The sequence below is a fragment of the Gadus morhua genome, chromosome 8 (assembly GCF_902167405.1).
Source record: "Gadus morhua chromosome 8, gadMor3.0, whole genome shotgun sequence".
Taxonomy (NCBI): Eukaryota; Metazoa; Chordata; class Actinopteri; order Gadiformes; family Gadidae; genus Gadus; species Gadus morhua.
In genome coordinates this window covers 13996438-14021799 of record NC_044055.1, presented here as the reverse complement: position 1 = coordinate 14021799, position 25362 = coordinate 13996438, and the positions used below count along the sequence as shown (strand labels likewise).

General features: G+C 41.6%; 1 protein-coding gene across 1 annotated transcript; it reads left to right on the top strand.

Moving 5' to 3' along the window:
• The first annotated feature begins 5511 nt into the window (after positions 1–5511).
• On the top strand, positions 5512–16600 carry LOC115548528 (solute carrier family 22 member 13-like). The gene is made up of 10 exons (XM_030363247.1): positions 5512–6214; positions 6290–6393; positions 6872–7026; positions 7556–7724; positions 12446–12566; positions 13690–13784; positions 14188–14402; positions 14654–14762; positions 15037–15243; positions 16332–16600. Exons 1-10 carry the CDS (start codon positions 5840–5842, stop codon positions 16408–16410), a joined length of 1629 nt encoding a protein of 542 aa, XP_030219107.1. The 5' UTR covers positions 5512–5839; the 3' UTR covers positions 16411–16600.
• Positions 16601–25362: the final 8762 nt, after the last annotated feature.

Sequence of the window (25362 nt, the reverse complement as noted above, 5' to 3'; positions counted from 1 at the left end):
GCCAGTTAGGACCTACTTTTAGCCCTAAGATCCTTTGTGAATACGGCCCCAGGTTTATAAGTGGAACATCTTTCCTTAAATATGACAATTATATGTTCCATTTATATATCTTCCATTAGTGTGTTCTTGACTTTTAATTTTGCTCGGACCCCGTTAATCACCGCTTGCAGTTATATTTAAACATTTTGAATTTCCCCTTTTTTTTTTAAACGGTCATTTACTTAGGCCTACTATAAAAAATAAAAACATTCTACAGCATTATTTGCTTCACAAATCTTCAGGTTTAATAGTTTAGTTTTTTTTCTAGATTTCGCCTTCTGTATAAATGTGAGTTTAAGTGGCAATCTCTAAGATTTCCGTATCTTTGGCGATACCTTTTAGTGAAAATTGGTAATTTCCCCCAGAAATAAAAGCAGTGTCGCTACAAACACTTGGAGCCTATACGGATTCTGTTTTTTGCTCAAGAATTTTCCGAACGAAATGACCCGGAAATACTTGGAGGAAAGGTTATTCAAATTCAAAAAATGCAGAGGAAAGGTACCTCGATGCAATCTTTAACCCACCTTTAGCTAAGGTTACACCTGACCAATCTTTACAAAAGGAAAGGAGATAACCATAATCCTTTACGGCGGCAATATTAAGAGACACAGGCCACCGACGAAGTTTACGGACTCTACGCGGAGCCACATGAGAGACGCGGTAAAGCAGAAGAGAGGAGAAGAGAATTGAGGAAGAGCAAACCAAACATTAGGGAGAAGAATCGAAAGAACTCATAAAAGAACAACATCATAATAGTTATTTTCGTAGCCCATAATTTAAACCATAAGAAAATAAATGCCAACTTCACATTTAAGAAAGAATAATGGGGGCAGTTTATTTCAACATCAACTTAAGTTTAGTCTCTTCCCATGTGAATTGGGATTCAAATTGCCTAAAATATTCCTGTTGGTCAAGTCCAACCTAAGTGATTCTCCCTGTTGACGACAAACTGAATAAAATCAATTCGACAAGAACGCATTGATCGAAAGAGCGCTTGCTGTAGTCCATCTTTCGAAAATTGTAGTTCCAGAGATATTAATGCCGCGTTTCCACTGCAGGGTGCGGAACGGATCGGATCGCAAAGGTGCGGTATGCCCAGTGGTGTAGTCTACTTTATTGTAGTGGGTATACTGTGATGATTCCCTCCCAGCCTCGTACAAACCCGTCCCACCGGTACGTGTACGTGTGTGGCGCTTATGGGGTGTCGCACCACACTCACCAACGCAGGGGTCTACAACCCGCTGATTAAAGAGTATAACGATTATCAACAATCATGGAAAGCTGAGTAGGTTTATCAGTTTTAATAACAGTATGAACAAATAGAACACAAAAATGAAGTTGTCCTTTGTATGTCTATAGTAGCAATAGCACATGCTAAACAAGGACAAAATCTACTCAAAATAATTTAATGAACTGTTTACAACCATGGCTAACCAGTGCATGAGAAGGAGATGACAGGAGACTAATGTTTCACTCTTTCAATTGCTCTAATTTGAGCTCTTACTGATGTTATCTAACATACCATACAGTAATTGAATTGTGTAAAAGTGTGAAATTACTGCACCTTAAAAATGACCATGAATTAGCTATACTCTCATTTGCATAGTGATTAACATTATGAATTTCAATTGTGTATACCAACTTGGTTGTCTGACATTTAGCTAACTTTTTTTCCCTCCACTCTAACCAAGGATGCCTGTTTTTAAATTCCCTAGCCCGACACCCAGTCTGAAAGGCTGGCCAAGGGGTTCTCATCTAAAAGTAACAAGGAGATATAAAGTGGGATTAAAACATTGTCTTCTGTTGACTACTTATTATGTGGTTTACACATTAATATGGGAGGACTGGACACACACACACGCACGCGCGAGCGCACGCACGCACACACACACACACACACACACACACACACACACACACACACACACACACACACACACACACACACACACACACACACACACACACACACACACACACACACACACACACACACACACACACACGCGAGAAGGAGGGGCTCGGCCCGCCAACTAACGTGCAGAGATGCAGGGGCAGCTTCGCGCTTCGTAACAGAGACAGGGCAGAGCGCGAGCGCGCAGGGGGAATTTTATGAATGGTGAATGTAGGCGATAACTTCCCCTGCTTAAAGTATTTTATTGCAGTTATACCCAACCGGTATTTGCGAAAAATAAACACAGAAGTGAAAGATCTGTCACAAGACGATTGATACGTATCCGTGCACATTTTTAAGTGGGTATACGGCGTATACCTGCGTATCACGTAGACTACACCAAAGGTCAGAAATACTCGCCGTCGCACAATGACGTATTTGAGGAAAAGTGGGAATCTAATTAATTTCAAACAGTGCTGTCTTTTCTATGTTCGAAAGGAAGCACCCTTTCATCTCTCCTTGACCCATTGATGTTTTCCCCAAAGGTTAAGGAAAGGTGGCATAATGGTTAAGAGATTTGACTTTGGGCCCAAGAATTGGGCCCAAGTTTGTAACATTCATTATCCTGCAAATGCAAGGATAATGAGTGGGACACAGGCTCTCACAGGCAATCACCATTGTGTTACCTTCTTAAGTGCTAGATACCGACTCACCATACACATATTAGAGGAATATCTTTTGGATATTCACATTCATAATAGGTTAGGTCATAACAGCATAATTGTTGAGGAAATAGGGTTAAATGTAGCAAATAAAATATCACTGGGGTTGCTCATAGTGATGCACGATTAATCGAATCGCAATCCCGATATCAGCCTTTGAGATTGTCTAACCGCAATAAAAAAAATAATTAAAATATGTATTTTCTTATTTATTCTATTTATTTTATTTAGTTGTGCTATTGAGAAAACCTAACAAGTTTGCACAGCAGAAATGCCTTTATTTTGAAAAAATATATGTTTTTGTTATTTATTTAATTTTGTAAAATATTGTTATTTTGAAAACAGTACTGGACACATTTTTTTGTATTTGTATTTTTTATGCTAGTTTAAGTTTGTGTGTTGGAGTTGAGATAGAAACATTTAAAAATTATCAGTAATCTGTGTGCATTTTCCTTGATAACCAAGCAAGTAGATTAATTTATTATATATCGCAATTGCGATATTATCCACAATAATCGCAATATGACTTTTTCACTAAATCGTGCAGCACCAGTTGCTATTTGGTAGCAAATCAGATGATTCTTTGAAGCTAAAGACGGAATATTTGTATTCCTATGCGGTTCCTCTCTGTGACATCCCAGGAAATACCGTCACTGTGACCGTGTTGGCTATCATGGGGCGGATCCTTATAAACTGGGCTGGGAGCGTATGCAACGTTTACATTCAGGAGCTGTTTTCCACGTCCTCGAGGTAAGACAACAACACAACTTGAGGTCCTTTGAGTGGACCTCTGAGTTTTAGTTCCTCCCCTATTTGGTGGTGATGATGATGAAGGTGATTGATATTGTTGAAGATAATTGTGCCGCTGATGATGGTGATGAAGATTTGTGTTAGTGATGAAGATGAGGGTGATGAGGAGGAGGATAATGATTACAATTGATGATGATTGATGATGAAGATGATTGATGATGACCACCTTGATGACAAGGGCATTGATGTATTCAGAAAGACTGCAACTGGACTAGGGGGCATCGCGACTAGAGTGGCAGGGCTGTTGGCTCCCCCACTCAACCTGCTGGTGGTGTACCACTACTCCATACCCATCGTAGTGTTCAGCAGTCTCACCCTGTTGGGTGGATCCCTCGCCTTCCTGCTCCCAGAGACCCAGGGGAGAGAGCTGGCAGACTCCGACGCACAGGCGGAGGTTGAGAGGTAACAACTGATCCATAATCAATAACAGGCAGAGGTCCAGAGATAACAACAGATCCATAATCAATAACAGGCCGGAGATAAGAAATGACCCATAATTAATAACAGGCAGAGGTCAAGAGTTAACAACTGATCCATAATCAATAGCAGACCGAGGGCTGGAGGTAACAACTGATCCATGATCAATAACAGGCAGAGGATCGGAGATAACAACTGATCCATAATCAATTACAGGCAGAGGGCCGTAGATAACAACTGATTCATTATCAATAACAGGCCGAGGGCCGGAGGTAACAACTGATCCATAATCAATTACAGGCCGAGGGTCAACGGTAACAACTGATCCATAAACAATAATCTGCCGGAGTTAACACTGATTCATAATCAATAACAGGCCGGATGTAACAACTGATCCATAATCAATAACAGGAAGTGGGCCGGAGGTAACATCTGATCCATAATTAATAACAGGCCGGAGGTAACAACTGATCCATAATCAATAATAGGCCTGAGGTTACAACTGATACATAATCAATAACAGGTGGAGCTTGAGAGGGAACGCACCGTGTGACCGTCATCACACTTGGTGGTGATGGTGGTGATTACGGTGGAAATATTGACATTGCACGGTGTGACGGTTTGACACTGTCCCTATCTGTTTAACTGCCCATCAATAGCGTGCATTGATGGATAGTGTATGAACAGCAAACCTTCAAGCATACAGTAAATTCAAGCTCTTTATTCAAGCAACAAACACTCACAAACAATCTCTCCCTCTCACCATGGCTCTGTACTGCAGACTAAAAGAGTCAGGGTGGGGCTGAGGGCTTTAAATATGGTGTAAGAATAGCACTTTTATTTATAGCTAACTTTATGATGGTCTCCCATTGACCATACTACCTCTATCTCCTCTTGACTACCTATCCCCCATTGTTAAAGCATGACCCTTGCCCCCTTCTGATTGCTTAAGCTACACTGCCCTCCCTAAATTTGTTGTTCATTTATAAACTTATACCTTTATTGTTCTCAGCTTTACTTGTTGGAGGCGTTGGTTGTAGGTTGTATGGAGGATTCAAATCTAGGTGAGAGATTGGCACACAGACCAGTGGAGGTTCTATTGTAAGGACTGTATGAAACGATCCTAACCCCCCAAGTTGCTTCCGTGATCAACCCCTTGACGGTGGGGGGTCAGAGACAGGGGTTTGGCCGGAGGCCAAACAGGATGAAGGTGAAAGCCCATTTAATGTTAGGATTGTGTTCTTTCTTCTTCAGGCGTGATTAATGTGTCAACGATCCAAATTACTATTTAACTAAGAATTTTGTTCAGATGTAGCAAGTCCCAACTGTTTTTTATTTACGGTTAGGATGCTTAGTAAAAATGCTTAGTATATTTAGTCACATTTTAGTCATTGTTTTCCTTTGTAGTTTTAGTCTAGTTTTAGTTTCTTTCTTCATCTAAACAAATGATTGTTGGAGATAACACCTGGTATCATTAGGAGAGGCACTGGCCTGAGGAATGTGAACACAGAGAGACACTAAAAAAACACCTACATTCTAAAGGGGGAGGGGGTTGGAGATCTCGTGTAGGGTGCCAGAATGGCCAGAAACGCCATTGCGCTGCAGAGTACTCACTTACAATCACAGGCTTATAACTTCTAACTACAGGAGATAAAAAATGTACCTAGTCATCACTTCCATTGTTGGCCACATCCCTGACGCATTTATTGTGTAAATTCCTGTAGTTACCATGGCCATGGTGCATCCAATCAAGATTCACTGTAGTATTTCTTTGTAGGGCTGTGCCATACAAAGAAATGGATACAGCATTTGTTCTTTCCTGACTATTGTTTTCTTTTCTTTTTTCCCCTGGCCTGGTCAAAGATAATGAGCAAAAAGGTTAAACATTGATGGACTAGATTATGTTAAACAATCTTGTGAGTAACATTTGTGAGCAGAGGTTTTCATTCGGGGCACCATGGTGGACTTCGGAGATATGCTGAGGGCTGCTGGAGACTTTGGATTATTTCAGAAGATTCTACTCATAGCCATATGGATCCCCTTCCTTTTACTATCGTTTATCTTTGCCAGCGTAATTTTTGTGGAATCAGACCCGGAGCGCCACTGTAACACGGACTGGATCCTGGGGGCCGGTCCCAACCTGACAGAAGAGGAGCAGCTGAACCTGACCGTTCCCCGGGAGCCAGACGGCTCCCTCAGCCGGTGTCTGATGTACGCTCCGGTGAACTGGACCCTGGACTCCATCCGCCAGTATGGCCTGAACCACACCACCGCCTGCCGGGACGGATGGGTGTACGACCAGACCCTGTACCAGGCCACCATAGTCACCGATGTAAGTCTTAGTGTGTTATAGGGTTTGTGGTTTTGAGAACAGTTCTTGTTTCACAGCTCTATGTGGTTCCTACAGTTTGATCTAGTTTGTGACAAGGCGAACGTGGTGGAGGTGGCCCAAACGGTGTTGGGGGCCGGCATTCTTATCGGTTCGCTACTGTTCGGACCTTTAGGAGAATCGTGAGTTTTATCTGTTAAGTATTTGGGGCGATTATTTTTTCATTCATTATAGGGATGGAAATAGGCCGGAACCTCACAATACGATATTTTTACAATTTATTTTGAGTACCAATATGATAGCTATTGTGGATCTGTCAATATTGGGATTCTGTAAATGTAGCGATAGGATATTACGATTTTATTGTGCGATTTCATATTTAGTGGTTTCAACTGGGGCCATATGTCGATATTGACGTTTGTTGCTTACAAAAAAATATATATATATTTTTGAGTCAACATGACTATTCAAGTATTCCGATATTATTAATTATGTATCCTGTATGCAGGTCTATGTATTTCACACAACATTCATCATGAAAATATGAGGAATGTTGATACAAATAAAAATATAGGCCACTTTGTTTTATCAAAACATTCTGAAAAAAACAAGTGGGAGACAAATTCTACATAAAAACAATTCCAAAAAACATTCTGACAGGTTTGGACGCAGACGGACCATTCAGATTCCAGTGATGTTCCTATTTATATTCACGGTCATAAGTGGCCTTAGTCCCAACTACTACTTATATCTGGCCTCCCAGTTTGGGGCGGGCGTGGGCTATGGGGGCTCCCGGATGAACGCCATCGTGTTGAGTGAGTACACCGTATGCAATACTTCTCTTCCTCCTCTCTTAGTAGCCTCTCACTCAGTTCAGAACACAGTGCAAATATAATGGAAAGGCAGATATATCAGTCAAACATTAAGCGTAAATCATTCACCATAACCTTTGATGTAAATAACTTAATCTTCAGACAATTCAAACCAAAGACTCAGGCCTACAGAATAATGTGAAGCTGAACCTGTATACTACAGTTGAACAAGCACTATGTACGTTTTCCTAAGGTGGGGGACAGAATAAAACGACTTATTGAGAAAAAAAAAAGAACTTTCTAGTTTAGATATGTTTCAACGGAGGACTGAGCTGCAGTCGAAAAAACTACACGGTGCCGGTTTGAATGGCACGTTAAGAAAAACTATTTTCCATCCACTATTTCTTGGGACCTCAAAACCAAAACACAAAAGGCCTTTGTTGAAACATGTCGGATCGTCAAAGGTTTATGCCATGTGGGCATACTGCCGGCCGAATATTGTACCCAAGAGCATGGCTCTCCTTCCCGGCAGTGACTGAGTGGATAGGGATAACCAAGCGCTCCCTGGGCGCGTGTGGGGGCCAGTTCTCTGGGGCTGCCGGGCTGGCGTGTATGTCGGGGATCATCTACCTAATCCGTGATTGGAGGCTGGCTCAGTTGGTCATGGCGGCGCCGATGGGCCTGGTTGCTGTCTACATATGGTATGTATGGGTCACGACGTGCAGCAGAAGGAGACAGGTATGGGGTCAAAACAGTGTCATTATTAATGAATGCACAGAGAAGGATTCACAAATGTATTTTGTGATTTATATATAAATTACTCTCTTCTCACAAATACATTTCAATGCACACATAAATGGATATCGGTATGTATAAATGTAAAATAAATCCATAAACAAAAATAAGTTTCACAAACACATTTCTGATCCACACACAAATGTGCCTTGTTTTAAATAAATGTAATATAAATCCATAAATATATTAATTTAAAAAATATTTGCAATTTTCATCAAAAATGTATTTGGATGTTGTTACATTTATATACAAACTGTTAAACTTGAATTAACAAGACGCTTTTCATTTGTGAACTTGTTTGCATTTGTTTGTGAACTGGACTGTATTTATATGTGGAGTTTTATGACTCATCTGACGTCGCTAGATTCACAAATGCATTTTTTTCAACATGGAACTCTCTGTAGCCAATCAGATGCCTCCCTCGTTTTCAGCCAATCACATGACTGCAGTTCCGACCTCTGAGTCCAGCCTCCAAGCCTCCCGAGGCCTGTTTCAGGTAGCTGGTTTTGAGGCAACCCCGAGTTTGTTCGCTCTGAGTTAGTGGAAACTCTGGATTTTCCGTTTCAAGTAGCAGGTTCAGCGCAACCGAGAGTTAGTTGCTGCGGCAACATACGCCGTGGACCTAACCTGCTCGGGAGGTGGTTAGACCTACTCTGACTTTGTTGTCTATAAGGCTGAAGGCAGCTCTCCGACAGAAGGAAGTGTTAGAAATGGCATGTCCTTTTCTACGAGAGCCTGTGTACGTAGAGGCTTCGATCCTCAGAAGGAATCTCCGTGAGGAACGATTATTAAGAACCCGGTTGGATATACTTTATTTTCCTGATAATTTTCTTCACGAGCGCTATCTTTTTTAAGCGCAATCCATCATTTATTTAGACCACCTTCTCAGCCCCCATGTTAACTGTCAAACGCACCGGGGGCATGCTTGAAGTTTAAGTTTAAGTTTTTTGACGCAATTAACGCATGAGTAGAATGATCTGCCCCGTGCATCCCACCCGCTCTGTAGGCTACTACAGTCACTTTAACGTTGTGGCTTTCCGATGATCAGAGTAGCTGACTAACCACGGACCTATAACTGCTGCAAGTCAAGAAACTCATTTTAAGAATGCAAGGCAGAAAAGTCCCTGGTACTGCTTTTAACCAGATCCTGTTCTTCTCTACACGCACATGCTCAGCATAATCGTATGCAATGTTCACTGAAGTAAAACCCTTTGAGTAAACTGTTCAACAAAATAACTCGTCCCACCACAGCCCGTGTTCTAATAAAGACAATCTACTTTTTATGAGGATTTCTTTATTTCCTGAAAGCACAAAGTCATTCATATTGGGTATGTTTTTAGAGCAGGGAACAGTATCCCAGTTTCCACCTCACCCACCTTTAACTTATGTTCCAAAATTTGGATCTCCAAAGCATCCTTTTGCATCTTTTGAATTGTTACAATTGCATGAAGGTTGGTGAGGGCATCTGGTTCAAGTAGCCTAGGGCGATGACGCCATCAGTAACTGGAAGAAGATGATTAGACAGTGAAATGATTACTTGAGCCAGAATATTGCCCCATCTAATTTGTAACGTGCTGTGTTGCGTGTACATATTTAATTATTTTGAATAACCAACCTCTTATAAAGGCATTTCTATCCTGGAGGGTGGGGGGGGGGGGGTCAGAGGAGCTCCCCCCAGGGATGCCCTCAGCCACAGGACGCATACTCTGTTCGCTGAGGGCCATCCCCTCAGCCTCTGTGAGGGCTGCAGAGGTGGACCCCCTCCAGTCTTCCGGGCCTCTGCTTTTTTTCGATTTGCTAACATGGAGGAAAATGTTACCCTAAAATTCAGTAAGCACTATTTTGAAGACATGTATATATATATATATATATATATATATATATATATGTAATGCATTTGGCCTAGGTGTAGCCTTCTAATATTTCTAAATCCTATTAACTATTGGCAGTGTTGGGGTGGCTGGGAAATGTACTACTTACATTTACTGCTTAAATATAGGCCCATCACATGTTGAAAATAGCTGTTAAATTAGGTAGAGCAGGCAAAACAGCACAATTGATTTGATTTCAATTAAACATTAGTTTACATTTTTGAACTATATTTTTGTACTTCATCTTCATTTGCAAGTCCTCTTGGGGCAACTTGGGGTTGCGTAAATTGACACACACACATACACACAATATACATATTGAATGAGTGGAAGATATTAAACTATCCTCTTATTTTATTTTACTAATTTATTTTACACAGGCATTGACTTGTTCAGCTATTTCATGCCAAACAATCTCTCGCGCTCTCGCTGCCGCGGCGGTATTGTTTTTTTTTTGTTTAAAGGGGTAACTGCTCGGCATAGGCGTTCATTAGAATTTCCAATTCCGTGGGGAAAAGTAAGTGGATCTCCGCTTTTGGTCCATGTTTGATCATGTTATCAGAGATCCATTGATGCTGGCTCTTTATAGTCAACAGGCACGCCCTCAACCCAGCGTGAACACACCCCGAGTTGATTAAGCCAACGCTGATCGCCTGTTCTGAAACCGAAAACCCAGAGTTGCTTTTCAACCCAGAACTCTGAGTCAACCAACTCAGAGCGCAGGATTAAACTCAGAGTATGTTAAACCAGCTACCTGAAACAGGCCTCCGGTTCCCTCTGTCAAATGTCTATGGGAAATAACATGGGTTTTTGGAATGATCGTACAGAACAATCTCTAGGTGGCGAAGAAGTAAAAGCTGCGTCACGTTTAGATACACACTTTTTCCATCTAGTTTCGACTGGGTTTTGGGATTGTCGGTGCCGTTAAAGTAGTAAACGGCACTGATTGTAAAATCCCAGTCACTGCAGAGATGTGATTGGCTGAAAACGAGGGAGGCATCTGATTGGCCACAAAGAGTTCCCTGTTGAAAAAAATGCATTTGTGAATCCGGCCACGTCAGGAGAGTCTCAAAAATCCATATATAAATACAGTCCAGTTGACACACAATTGCAAATATGTTCACAAATGAAAATCGTCTTGTAAATTCAAGTTTAACAGTTTGTATATAAATGTAACAACATCCAATTACATTTTGATAAAAATTGCATATATTTTTTTAATTAATGTATTTATGGATATATATATTACATTTATTTAGGACAAGGCACATTTGTGTGTGGATAAGAAATGTGTTTGTGAAACTTATTTTTGTTTATGGATTTATTTTACATTTATACATACCGATATCCATTTATGTGTGCATTTAAATGTATTTGTGAGAAGAGAGTAATTTATATATAAATCACAAAATACATTTGTGAATCCTTCTCTGTGCATTCATTAATAATGAGACTGTTCTGACCCCATAGACAGGGGTCACACGTAACGACGATTCAGGGGGCCCCTGAGAGGGAGAGGATATAAATCCTCCCTAGAATGTAATTCATACATTATTTATCAATGGGCTGTCTCCCTTACTATTTTAAATTACAAATATACAATTAAACATTATGAATTCCCTTCTCTCTTTTTTTTTTTTACAGTTATTTATTCATGATAAATGTTTTTTATAGAGCTGTCAAGCGATTAAAATATTTAATCGTGATTAATCGCATTAATGTCATAGTTAACTCTAATTAATCGCGATTAATCGCAAATTATTTTTCTATGCTAAATATCCCTTGATTTTTTTGTCCCATAATTCTTCTCATTTTAATTCTCTTATCAAAATGGTGAAGTGCATCGGCTTGCCTTGTGCAAATGATTTATTATTGATAACAACATTGGCATATACACTGATCAAAACAGGACGATACAAAAAAAGAGCCTATAGTGCAATAAACGACTGCTTTGAACAAATGTCATTTGAACATAGCAGTCAGGCTACTGCTTCTTTGTTTTGAGCCAAAGAAAAAAAAAAATATATATATATATATATTTTTTTTTTATAAAATAATTGCGTTAATCGCGGGATAAAAAAATTAACGCCGTTAAATTTGGTTTGCGTTAACGCCGTTAATAACGCGTTTAACTGACAGCTCTAGTTTTTTAACATTCCTCAGCATTATTCGACTGACAAACCTTCAGGTTTAAATGAAGTGTTGGGACTTTTATATGGATTGTCTTTTGTATAGATGTGAGTTTAAGTGCCAATCTCTAAGATCTTTGGTGTTTGTCTTTGGTGTTAAGTGGTAGTTCTTCAGTAGAGCAAAGTAGTGTCGCAAATAGGGATGTGCATCTCTCCTCTATAGGACGATCTGATACGTATCTAGATACATGTGCTACAATACGATTCAGGGACAATACATTTTAATATTGAACGATTTGATGCAATTCGATTCAATTTTCTAACGATCCGCTGCGATTTGATTAAATCTGATAGATAACACATACATGTCCTATTAATTAAAATGAGCCTTTAATGAAAGAGCCATTGCCTACTTTCAAATTGATATATGGTATAGGGACAATGGAATCTTAGGTTTTTATATTTGCTTCTTATTTGTCGATATTCACTTTAATTCATAATAGATTAGGTCAGAACAGCATCATTGCTGTGTGGATATAGGGTTGAATGTAGCAACTAAAATATCACTGCCAGGGGGTTGCTAATTTATGTTTTGATTCAAACTAATTCCACCCTACTTTTGTAAAGGTTTATCCCGGAGTCGGCCCGCTGGCTGCTGGACAGGGGGAGGACAGAGGAGGCCAAAGAGTTGATCCTCAAAGCAGCGGCCATCAACAGACGCACCGTTCCAGAATCCCTATTCGAAAAGGTACCTTGCAAAGGTCTGTTAGAAATAATAGGCCCAAATCGCGTGTTGTGTATGAACGCACTAAAAGAGCGGCTCAACAGGGGGTGAGTTTCCTGGATACAATCTTGAGGGGACGATCCCTTGAGATCCTAGGCCTTGAGATCCTAGGCCTTGAGATCCTAGGCCTTGAGATCCTAGGCCTTGAGATCCTAGGCCTTGAGATCCTAGGCCTTGAGATCCTAGGCCTTGAGATCCTAGGCCTTGAGATCCTATGGCTTGACAGAAAGCCTTCCAAACTTGGCAGATGAATTGTGGTCCAAGGTCCGAAATGACGTCGGAGGGTATCCTGTGGAGACTTACAAATGGACATGGGCCGTTTTTGTTTTTGTTTTTTGAGTTGCAGGAGAGGTGGGCTTGGTAGGGGGCCCTGCCACTCTGCTAGTCCCTGATGAACCAACGGTAGACGTTGGAGAAGCCAAGGAAGGACTTGTGCTTTTTAACCGTCATTGAGTGTAGACCACTCTGCCACGGTCTGCACCTTCCCTGTCTTCACCTGACCGCTCTCAAAGATTTATCCTAGGAATGAAACCGAACCCACATTGAACTCACATTTCTCTGCCTTGACGTACAGCTTGTTCCCAAGGAGTCTCTGGAGAACCTGTCTCAAATGGATGATGTGTTCCTCCATGTTGCCGGAAAAAACGGAATGTCATCGTTTTATACAAAAACGGTTGAGGAAGTCGCGGATAACATAATTTAGAAGAGCGGTAGAAAAGCTTGGGCATTTGTCAGTCCAAAGGGCATGACCAGGTACTCAAAATGAACAAGTGGTGTGTGGAAAGCCGTTTTCCATATGTCTCCCTCCCTAATTCTAACAAGGTGGTAGGCAATCCGGAGGTCCAGCTTGGAGTAGATGGTAGCTCCTTGGAGGGGTTCAAAAGCTGAATTTATCGAAGGGAGAGGGTACTTGTTCTAAACAGTGATGTTATTTAGGCTACGGCTGTTACGATGAATAATTATTATAATATTTATTTATTTATATATAAGATACAAATACTCGTATATTGTTAACATTTCAGACGGGGAATTCTACTTTTGCTACTGAAAATTACTTTATTATATAATTTAATCTAATCCATAACAGATTGCAGTGAATAAGACTGTGGAGAAAGGGGGCATAAGGGTCCTTATCACATCACCTGTGCTTCGAAAAAGCTTCCTGATCTTAACATTATCATGGTGAGTTGTAGGCTACCCTCTCTAAATGGACTCAATGGAAATATTAATCAAAACTGAAAGCAATTTAACATTCATAATAGCATAACTTTTCTGTTACGGGGCTCCTGCCAAAGAAAACTTTATTGAAACAGCATCATTCAGGGGTCTGGAGCTCCTTATTCAGACAACGCTGTTGACAAATCATCAGTCCATGCTGGTGTTAGTTTAATTATATGTTTGTGTGCTGTTGTATCCCTTTTGGCCCGGTCACAAATATTAAAAATGTGAAAGTTTCGTCCTCGTGAAATAAATGGAAATAAATAAGTAGAAGACAATGAAATGTTTCAAACCTGGCCACATGACCTGCATTGTACAACATGATTACGAATACCTTTCTTAATCTGTTTACTAACAAATCTTTTAGGTTTGCAGTGAACCTCACCTTTAACTGCCTCTCGTTTAACGTGGGGAAGTTTGGGCTGGACATCTTCCTGACCCAGATGCTGTTCGGAATCACGGAGTTACCGGCTCATTTGCTGTGCTTCTGGCTGTTGGAGCTCGCAGGCAGGAAGTTATCCCTGATGTTCACCCTCCTGGTGGGGGGTCTAGTGTGCCTCAGCATCCTGGCTGTTCCCGCAGGTAACACGCATTCTCGGACACATTATATAGGTGGACGGGACAGTGTAGGGGTGTGGGTAACAGAACACTCTTGCAACCGCACCACTGGATGCCACTCAATCTCTCATACTGCACCTTAAATGACGTGCATCTGCATAGACTGTAAGGCGCTGTTGGCAAGAGTGTCTTCTTTTGTAGTAAATCAGATGTTTCTTTGAAGATAAAGACGGTACATTTGGCTTCATCTGCGGTTTCTCACTTGGACATCACAGGAAACGCCATCGCTGTGACCGTGTTGGCCATCCTGGCGCGGATCCTTATGATCTTGGGTTCGAGCATATGCAGCGTTTACATTCAGGAGCTGTTTCCCACGTCCGCGAGGTAAGACAACAACACACCTTGAGGTCCTTTGAGTGGACTTCTGCGTTTTTATTTAGTTTCTCACTCCTCCCCTATGTGGTGGTGATGATGATGATGATGGTGGTCATGTTTCTGAAGATAGTTGTGCCACTGATAATGGTGATGATAAAGATGTGTGTTGATTATGAAGAAGATAAGTGTGATTAGGATAATGATTATGATTGATAATCTGGATGAAGGGGATGAGGATGATAATGAGGAATATGAAGGACAGTGATAGTGATGTTGTTTTCAGACATACTGCAGCTGGACTAGGGAGCCTAGCAACTAGAGTGGCGGGGCTGTTGGCTCCCTCAGTCAACCTGCTGGCGCTATACCACTGGTCCATACCCATCTCAGTGTTCAGCAGCCTCACCCTGCTGGGTGGAGCCCTCATCTCCCTGCTCCCAGAGACGTGCGGGAGAGAGCTGGCAGACTCCACCGCACAGGCTGAGATCCAGAGGTAACAACTGATCTGTGATCTATGAGTGGCCGAGGGTTGGAGCTAACAAATTATATATAATCAATAATAGAGTACTAAAGTGTGACGTCACGTTTCCATAGCAACCGATTTTCGGTTCTACACAAACCAAATTAACAAGGGGAAATCCTATGCCACACGAACGTTTAGTAGAAAAGGAGCAATTTTTTGGCAAATTGATTTGCGAGTTTGCTTTATCAATGATGTAAGTTAGCGCAAACTTTTCATTTTGATACCCCAGGGGAATACATGAACGCCTCGACATGTTTTCAATTGGTAGTGATTTTCACCCACCATTTTGAAAGAAACAACACATGGAAGCAATGGAAAACGCCATCTCTCGTTCGGTTGTTTAGAACTGAAAATCCGGTTGCCAGGACAACGTGACGTTTTCACTTTAGTACTCTATTGATGTGATTTTTAAGTGTGGTTTTAAGTGTCCAGCTTGTTGTTGGTCTTCTAGGCTGTCACTCTTGTCCAAGTTAGGACATTGACACACAAACACACACACACACACATGGCGCTGAATCTTTTTAAAGTTCCTTTTGTTCTGTATTATTCAATAAACAAGCAATAAATCATTCTATAGTATGACCAACACAACATTGGAAGCAGTCAACATATAAACTGCTTTTTCCTTAAGGCCAGGCCGATGTGTTGAGATAAATTGATGCATGAATTGATATTTTAACATCTTTATTTAACTATTGAATTGTAAAATAAAAATAAATACGAATCATGCTGATCACCAGTCAGTAACATTAACAAAACCCATCCACCCCCCCCCTCTTTTTTTTATCGCAGCCTTTGCGATTTGCATATCGCATTATATTACATTGCAATGTCGGTTTGAATTTGATTAATCGTTCAGCCCCACACACACACACACACACACACACACACACACACACACACACACACACACACACACACACACACACACACACACACACACACACACACACACACACACACACACACACACACACACACACAGACGGATCATGACCACTGTACCATTCTGATTGTCATTCTTGCATGTGCTTATCTGTGTTGTGTCTCAATGGCAGTGATGGAGCCAAAATGGCGAAGGGAAGAAGGTCTATCACTGATGAACACACTGCTGTTATTAGCTCAAGCAAACTCTAGGCTCACGGCCACATGACCACCACCACCTTCAAGATCAAATTATCGTGTGTGTGTGTGTGTGTGTGTGTGTGTGTGTGTGTCTGTGTGTGTGTGTGTGTGTGTGTGTGTGTGTGTGTGTGTGTGTGTGTGTGTGTGTGTGTGTGCGTCTGTCTGTCTGTCTGTCTGTCTGTCTGTCTGTCTGTCTGTCTGTCTGTCTGTCTGTCTGTCTGTCTGTCTGTCTGTCTGTCTGTCTGTGTATGTGCTTGTGCGCGTGTGTCAGTAGATGACAGTGGAAATAAGATGGTTTTAATTGTAGATTTTAAATTGTTAATCTTGTGTGTGTCTTTTACATCATCTTCTTTAGCTAAATGGGTATTATTGAGTTAATTGTGTTTACCTGTTTCTCCATGTTTTTTTGTTTTTTTCAGTTTGTTTGCTCTTGAAATGGCTCAGCTTATCTTGTGATCATTATATCGTGTCTTGTGATTGTGTGAATTCGATCTTTCATAAAGTCAAGCATTCTGTTAATTTAATATCTGAGTACAAATCTTTGATAGTTGCTTGAGATCAGTGGTATTGATATTTGGTGAATGGTGAACTGAAGGTTCCCGTTTGCAGTTAATGAGCGCACTGTTTACCGGCACCTGAGGATTTACAGCAACCGGCATGCCAGCATGGCGTTTAAAAACAATAACCACAACGTAGCTACCAGTGAAGCCAATAGGTCATACTCATATTTGAAAGAGTTTCATGAACAAACGAGTACTGATTTGAACGGAAAAACGCGGCATGAATTTTCTCGCAATTCTGCAAAAACTGCTTTTCATATCGCCTCCCAAAGCAAATGACCAATTCAAATCAGTTCAAGGCCATAACAATTCCCAATCTCCTAAAATGACCAGGATCAAAACCGTTCTGAAATTCCAGATCCTATGGCCTCCAGGGACTCAAACGTAACGTGCGAGAACACCCCTTTGAAAGAAAATAGGCATATCTCCTAAACAGTAAGTGGGCAGCCAGAATATTAGCCCCATGGGGGCGCTAATATATGAATAACTATAACTATTCACTAAAATGGCTTCAATTCCTACCCAGAATGTCCCATTTGAGCAGAACCAACTTTGGGATGGTTGAGGGCCAAGGCTCTAATTGTTTGAGTGAGATGATTGCGATCGTCGAAAAAAATATGTTTGCCAGAAGCAAAAATTTGTCCAATGAGCTTCAAGGAGCCAAAATGCAGGGTTAACTTTGTTATAGTCACAATAGGGGACGCTATAGACAACAGATGAACAGTGCACCTTTAATGCAGCCATATCCTACAGACTCTGACATCTGTGGGCATTCATTTTATTTAATTTATTGTGTCTTCTCATAGCCTGAATATATCAGAGGCCAATTGTTTTGACGCAATAAAATGTATGCATGTCTCAATAAACACATTTTAACATATTCTGTTTGACCACTTGACCACTTGCATCAAATTAGCTTTATTGGGTTCTATGCAGGGCGTATAACCATCTGGCATACAGGGTATTTGCCCTGTATGCCAGATGGCCGGTGGGCTGGCAGGCCTTTGTGACCGACAAGGTTTAATTTGATTTTATTTATTTTTTCTGGAGGTCCCTTCCCTCTTGGGCTTGCGGGCTGTCAACTTAACCTGAAAGGCCCATTACCTGAGGGCCGAGGTCGCGCCCCTTGGGCCGCGGCTGTCATCAGTCAATCAGTCACGTCACTTAAAGAGAGAAAGAAACTCGAGAATAATGGAGAAGAAACAGAAAGTTCAATTTGAGAGAAAGGGAGGTTTCCCAGGTGTAATTGGATGTCTTGATGGCACTCACATTCCGATCAAAGGGCCATCAACACATAGTGATTTGTTCATTAACAGGAAGGGCTATGCAAGTTTTCAGCTACAGGCTGTATGTGACAGACAGTTGCGTTTTACTCATATACAGACTGGAAATGCTGGATCTGTACATGACTCAAGAGTGTACCGTAACAGTGACCTAAAGGCCATATTGACAGCTCTTCCCCTCCCTCCCCAGTACCATTTACTTGTTGATTCTGCCTACCCCTTAGACACAAACCTGCATGTCCCATACAGAGACAATGGACACTTAACTGAGCATCAAAACCATTACAACAATGTACACAGCTCAACAAGGGTGCACATTGTACGTGCCTTTGGACTCAAATGCAAATGGAGAAAACTCCACTATCTCGACAAGGTCCTACTTGAAACAATACCAAAAGTAATAGCCAGCACATGTGTTCTACACAATTTCATTCTAATCCATGAGGGAGAGGATGGGGCAGTAATTTTGGATGCAGATGTTATTGATGATGTCATTCCCGCTGTAGATGGGCCTAGGGTGGAACAGAGGAGAGTAGCACAGCAAAAGAGGGAGGAAATTGCAGCAAGGTTATAGGTCAAAATAGGCTTAATAGAGTTGAACTATTAATAAATGAATAACTAAGTTGTTAAGTATATTGTTTATTGCGTTAATTATATATTGCATGTGCATCACATAAATTAATAGATTATTAATAAATTAATAGAATAAGTTAAATTACAATGTTGACACATTATTGCTCATTGCGCTCAGGCATGCGAGCAATGGCTGTTGTAAATTGCCTTAAGATTTTCTTTCTTTCTTTTTGAAATGCAATTGTTTCTTTCTGCAGCTTTAAAATTTCGTCCAATTTGTCAAGCTGCTACAGATAAATAAACTTTCCACTTCCTGCCAACGACTACCTCCTCGTCGGCTGGTGGCTGATTAAACTCGTCTGCGGATACAAAGCCAGCTGCTAACTAGGAGCTACTTTTGTAGCCTTTTTTGTAGCACTTTTGTACACGACACACTGTTGTTAAATAGCCTTCATATCACCCATAACCGACTATTACCTTTTCAGAAAAGGTAATAGCTGCTTATTATATTATCATTTTTAATTAGTAGCATTTAATTAAAGCAGTTTACATTTCTTGTCTGGTTCGCATATAAGTAAATATGATAACCAAACTGTCAAAACCTCTAACAGTTTGTTAAGAAAATACGCTTCTCAGCGTAACTTGGACATTGATAAATTAACAACTTGAATTGCTATAGGCCTAGGACGTTTTCATAAAATTCAACTCATATCCAGGTTAGTCTCCATCTGGGAGCACATCTCTTGCAATCCGTGATCCATGTTGGCTTGCGGAGAACTACCTCTTCTGACAGTTTGCCTTATGGGTAAGAGTGTGTGTTCATATTCAGCTATTGTGGGCCAGGAACAGGTTTCCATATCAGAGAAGTATCTGTTGGTGAATGTCCCCCTACCCCCATTAACCCGCGTGCCTGGTGCTTCACCTGGCCAAACGATTGCCACTGATGCCTTGACTGCGGTAAATGGGACCATGTTTGTGTGTGGACAGGACGCTTATTCATATCTGCCTACCAATTGGAGTGGTTCATGTTATGTCGCCTATGTAGTGCCTGCTTTGGAGATTGTGTCAGAGGAACATTTGAAGGGTAATGCTACAATTAGATCTAAGCGTGATTTATTCCATCAGAATTTTCAAGTTGCTACTCCAACTCAAACAGTCTTTTCTGCTATCATTCCAAACTATGGCATCACAGTTGCTCTTGATGAGATTAGAGATTGAGTACATATTATTGACGCTATAGCGAACGCTTCCGGCCATGGCCTGACTGATCTTAATCATGAATTGTACGGGCTTAGAACAATGATTTTCCAACATCAGTATCTATTGGACTTCCTTGCTGTGCATCTTGGAGGATACTGTTTCTTTATCGAGCGCCATTTACACCAGAGATGTTGCACATACGTCCCCGATGCGTCTACGAATGTGTCTAATTATGTTCATGACATCTATGATAATGTGGCCAGGCTGAAGTCGGAAACTGCGGGTTGGTCTTTGGGAGGATGGCTAAGTGGGTTGGGTGGGTCCGTTTTCTCAGATAGTCCAAATCGCACAGCCGTTTGTCCTTCCCGTTATTATGCCCTATGTGGTCATCAAGTTAGCTATCTGTGTGTTTCAACGAATGACCTCACCCCGACCGACCCCCTCGGGGACTGCCCCGATCTTGTTGGCCCCCCTTAGGGTGGCTGTGATAGAAAGCCCACCCTGTCGGAAGGTCTGGTGCCCCAAACTTCGCAACGTTTCTAAGGCTAGGCCTTCCTCTTGGCCCTTTAATCTTGTTTAGAGAAACTGAACCACACTTCTGCTGGGAACAGTGAAAGCTATTAAAAAAGGGTGGAGCTTCACTGCCAAGCAGAGGGAGGCGTCTGGACAGTTGACTTTCTTGATTCTTTAAATTTTTTATCTGTTTTGGTTTAATCATGAGTAACCTAATGAGTTTGTTATTAGGGGTCCAAGCCAACAGGTTGGATCCCTATTGTTTTTGTAAGGATTTTTAGGGGTCCAAGCCAACAGGTTGGATCCCTATTGTTTTTGTAAGGATTATTATTATTATACTATACGCCTTAGAAGTGGTACCACAGCCCAAACCGTAAATGGTGCCGACACGCCAATTGCATGACTAGATCCAGGTCCGGCACCGCTACTCAGATAACCAAATCCAGACACGCCGGCCACTAGGTGGCGCTATACCAAGGACAGACGCGTTTGGGGCTATAACTCCCACACCGAACCTCCCAGAGTCCAAAAACTTGTACACACAGATGCACTGGAGTCTGCTGCATCTTTTGGCCTAGGCCACGCCCATTTGCGTCTAGGAATATTTTTCGCTATATCGCGAAAACCGCAAAAAAAATTTTTCGCTACTCCTCCCACATTTCTCGACCAATTGACACAAAACTTTGCACACGACATCTTCAGACCTACACGAAAAGAATTCCTGCATTACTTTTTTGATCCGTCCTTCGATAACGAAACGGTAGCGTTTTGAATATTGGTTTATTAGCTAAATTAGACGTGGAATATCAAAAATCCAAAGAAATCCAAAATTAGACATCGGATCGAGTCCACATTTTACACACATGTTGGTGCTAACCTTAATGTCGTTCGATAAAAAATTCGGAAAATTTCGCCATTAGGGGGCGCAATAAACGAGGAAATTGTATATCTTCTACAAAATTAGACATCAGATCGACTCCAAATTTGACACACATGTTGGTGCTAACCTTAATGACGTTCAATAAAAATTTCGGAATATTTCGCCATTAGGGGGCGCAATAAACGAGGAAATTGTATATCTTCTACAAAATTTCGCCGTGAAAACGCCACACTGACTTCCCGCTACTCCTACCAGAGTCAAATCCTTTGTATCCACAGGTTCAGGGTAGCGTTTTGAACACATGCTTCGCGTTGTGCCGGCGAAACGCACATTTCTTGACGCGTTGTGCCGGCGAAATGCACACTTCTTGGACCCCTGCATAACTGCTTGCAGTTCTAGTTAGGGGTCCAAGCCAACAGGTTGGATCCCTATTGTTTTTGTAAGGATTTTTCTTTTTATTATTATACTTCCTTCCGTAAAAGTTGGCCCACACCCCAAACCGTAAATGGTACCGACACGCGAATTGCATGACTAGATCCAGGTCTGTGATGTGTACGCAGACGACAAAATCCAGCCACGCCGGTCACTAGGTGGCGCTATACCAAGGAATACGCGTTTGCGGGTATAACTCCCACACCGAACCTCCCACAGTCAAAAACTTGTACGCACATATTCACTGGAGTCTGCTGCATCTTTTGGCATAGGCCACGCCCATTTCCGTCTATAATTTTTTTTCGCAAAGTCGCGAAAAACGCAAAACTGTTTTTTCCCTACTCCTCCCACATTTCTTGACCAATCGACACCAAACTTTGCACACGGCATCTTCAGACGCACACGCAAAGATGCATTGATCACTTTTTGGATCCGACCCTCGACGACAAAACGGTAGCGTTTTGAATATTGGTTTATGAGCTAAATTAGACGTGGAAAATTAAAAATCCAAAAAAATCCAAAATTAGACATCGGATCGAGTCCAAATTGTACACACATGTTGGTGCTAACCTTAATGACGTTCGATAAAAATTTCGGAAAATTTCGCCATTAGGGGGCGCAATAAACGAGGAAATTGTATATCTTCTAATTGGCCAAAGGAATGTTCTTCAAACTCAAGGGAAACTATCAAGGGGCAAACCCGAGTCTATTTAGAAAATATGTCCAACAATTATTAATGTGGGCGGGAGTTATTTGGAAAAGGAAAATTGTCTTCGGAAAATTTCGCCACAAGGCGGCGCCAAAAAACTACGACATTGTATGTCTCCTAATTTGCCAATGGAATGTTCTGAAAACGCGTTTTGGGCTATAACTCCCACACCGTAGCTCCCACAGTCAAAACCTTTATATCCACAGATTCACTGGAGTCAGCTACATCTTTTGGCATATGCCATTTCTCAATTTTCTAACACATGCTTCGCGTTGTGCCGGCGAAATGCACACTTCTTGGACCCCTGCATAACTGCTTGCAGTTCTAGTTCTTTTTATTATTCCAGCAAAAATAAACCTAAAAGTGTGCCCACAGCCCAAACCGTAAATGGTGCCGACACGCCAATTGCATGACTAGATCCAGGTCCGTGAGGTGACGGCAGACGACAAAATCCAGACATGCCGGCCACTAGGTGGCGCTATACCAAGGAATACGCGTTCGGGGCTATAACTCCCACACCGAACCTCCCAGAGTCCAAAAACTTGTACACACAGATGCACTGGAGTCTGTTGCATCTTTTGACCTAGGCCACGCCCATTTGCGTCTATGAATATTTTTCGCTAAATCGCGAAAACCGCAAAAATGTTTTTTCGCTACTACTCCCACATTTCTCGACCAATTGACACAAAACTTTGCACACGTCATCTTCAGACCTACACGAAAAGAATTCCTGCATTACTTTTTTGATCCGACCTTCGACAACGAAACGGTAGCGTTTTGAATATTGGTTTATTAGCTAAATTAGACGTGGAAAATCCAAAATCCAAAAAAATTCAAAATTACACATCGGATCGACTACAAGTTTTACACACATGTTGGTGCTAACCTTAATGTCGTACGATAACAATTTCGGAAAATTTCGCCATTAGGGGGCGCAATAAACGAGGAAATTGTATATCTTCTACAAAATTTCGCCGCGAAAAAGCTACAATGACTTCTCGCTACTCCTACCACAAACAAATCCTTTGTATCCACAGTTTCAGGGTAGCGTTTTGAACACATGCTTCGCGTTGTGCCGGCGAAACGCACATTTCTTGTCGCGTTGTGCCGGCGAAATGCACACTTCTTGGACCCCTGCATAACTGCTTGCAGTTCTAGTTTTCTTTATTATAGTAGCCTACAACTGGTTTACTTGTGTATGATTTGAATTTACTTATCTATTGCCTTTTATGCTTTCTGTTAGTGATTTAGTTATTTGTTAATGGTTTACCAGTAGATACACTGCCTCTCACACTGATACAAGGTGTTATTTCCAACATTCTGCCATTTGTTATGTCTCAACAAGGATGAACCGACCTGGTCCTCTGGGACATAGGGCCATATACCTTATCAAGGCTGAGAGTGCTTCTGTTTACCTGTTATTCGTGTTTTTTCTGTGTATAATACTCGCCCCTACCCTTTTGTTCGGTGAGAAGAGGGTTTGACAGCCAAGGAACACGTCTCAAAACTGCTCCTCAACCGCGTCCACTATAGATTATTCAACCTAAGTCTGTATCTCGCTGTATTACATCCTGGAATAAACCATCTATTCAACCCTCTGATCCAACCTGTCAAGGTGCTTTGATTTCGACTTCAAGAATTACTACTACGACGGAAAATACACAACGCAGAGTCTATACGAACAGTTTTGAAATAAGCTGAAGTCTAACACTATGTTCGCGAACGTTTGATGACATCGACACGCTTAACAGAACACGTTTAAAATCGTTCGCGAGCGTTCGCCTATGTTTGCGACTTTGAAAGCACTTCTGATCTCAGGTCTCTTTGAGTGTCTGAACTGGACAAGAGCATGTGTATTGCAAATGCAACAGATGGGGCATCCAATATGCAGGGCCAATACAAAGGTTTTCCAGCACTGATGACCTCCCAGTCTCCTAACTATGTGCATGTGTGGTGCTATGCACACGTACTCAATCTTGTGCTGGCTGAAACTACCCAAACCAACATCGAAAGTGGGTCACTTTTCCATCTCCTAAATGACCGTGTTCATCAAGGACTCCTACCAGAGGGTTATTCCATGGGAGAATCAAACTCAGGATAAAAGCCAAACGCCTCTCTCCAATTGGTGAGATACGGTGGTGGGCCAAGCACCATGCTCTTCAAAAAGTATTTGGACATTTTGGAAAACCTGACAACGGCCTCTTTATTGATGCAGTGCTCACACTGGAAGCCATTGAACAGCAAGCAAAAGAAAAGCCGTCTGTACGTGCAAGAGCCCGAGGCTTTAAAGAGGGTCTCCTCAAATATGAAACCATATTACCTGCACAATTATTCCTCAGAGTCTTTGAGCAAATCTCTCCACTTTCCAAGTACCTGCAGACAAAAGGTATGGAAATCCTTTCTGCTCATCGTATGGTCACTGCCACACAGGTTAGCCTCAAAAGCATTACAAGGGATTTCACAACAGTGAAGGCAGCTGCAGACACATTTGTTAAATGGACAATTGGAAAACTTGAGAAGGGGGAGGAAGAACCATCATTGAAGTGGAGGCTGCACTGCCTCAGAAAAGAGTAAAGAAAAAAAAAGGTATGGCTGGAGAGATGGCGCAGGATGAACTTGGCACTTAGCAATGCGGAGAGAGCATAAGAGGTGAATGTGCACAACACCATTCTAGACACAGCTACCGAGGCCATCCACAGGTGCTTTCTCACTAGGGATGAGTCGGTCGCAACCGATTCGTTCACAACGAACAAATCCTGTACGTGAACGACAAGAAATGGTTCCCCAAAACAAGAAGAACTGGTTCTTTGATTC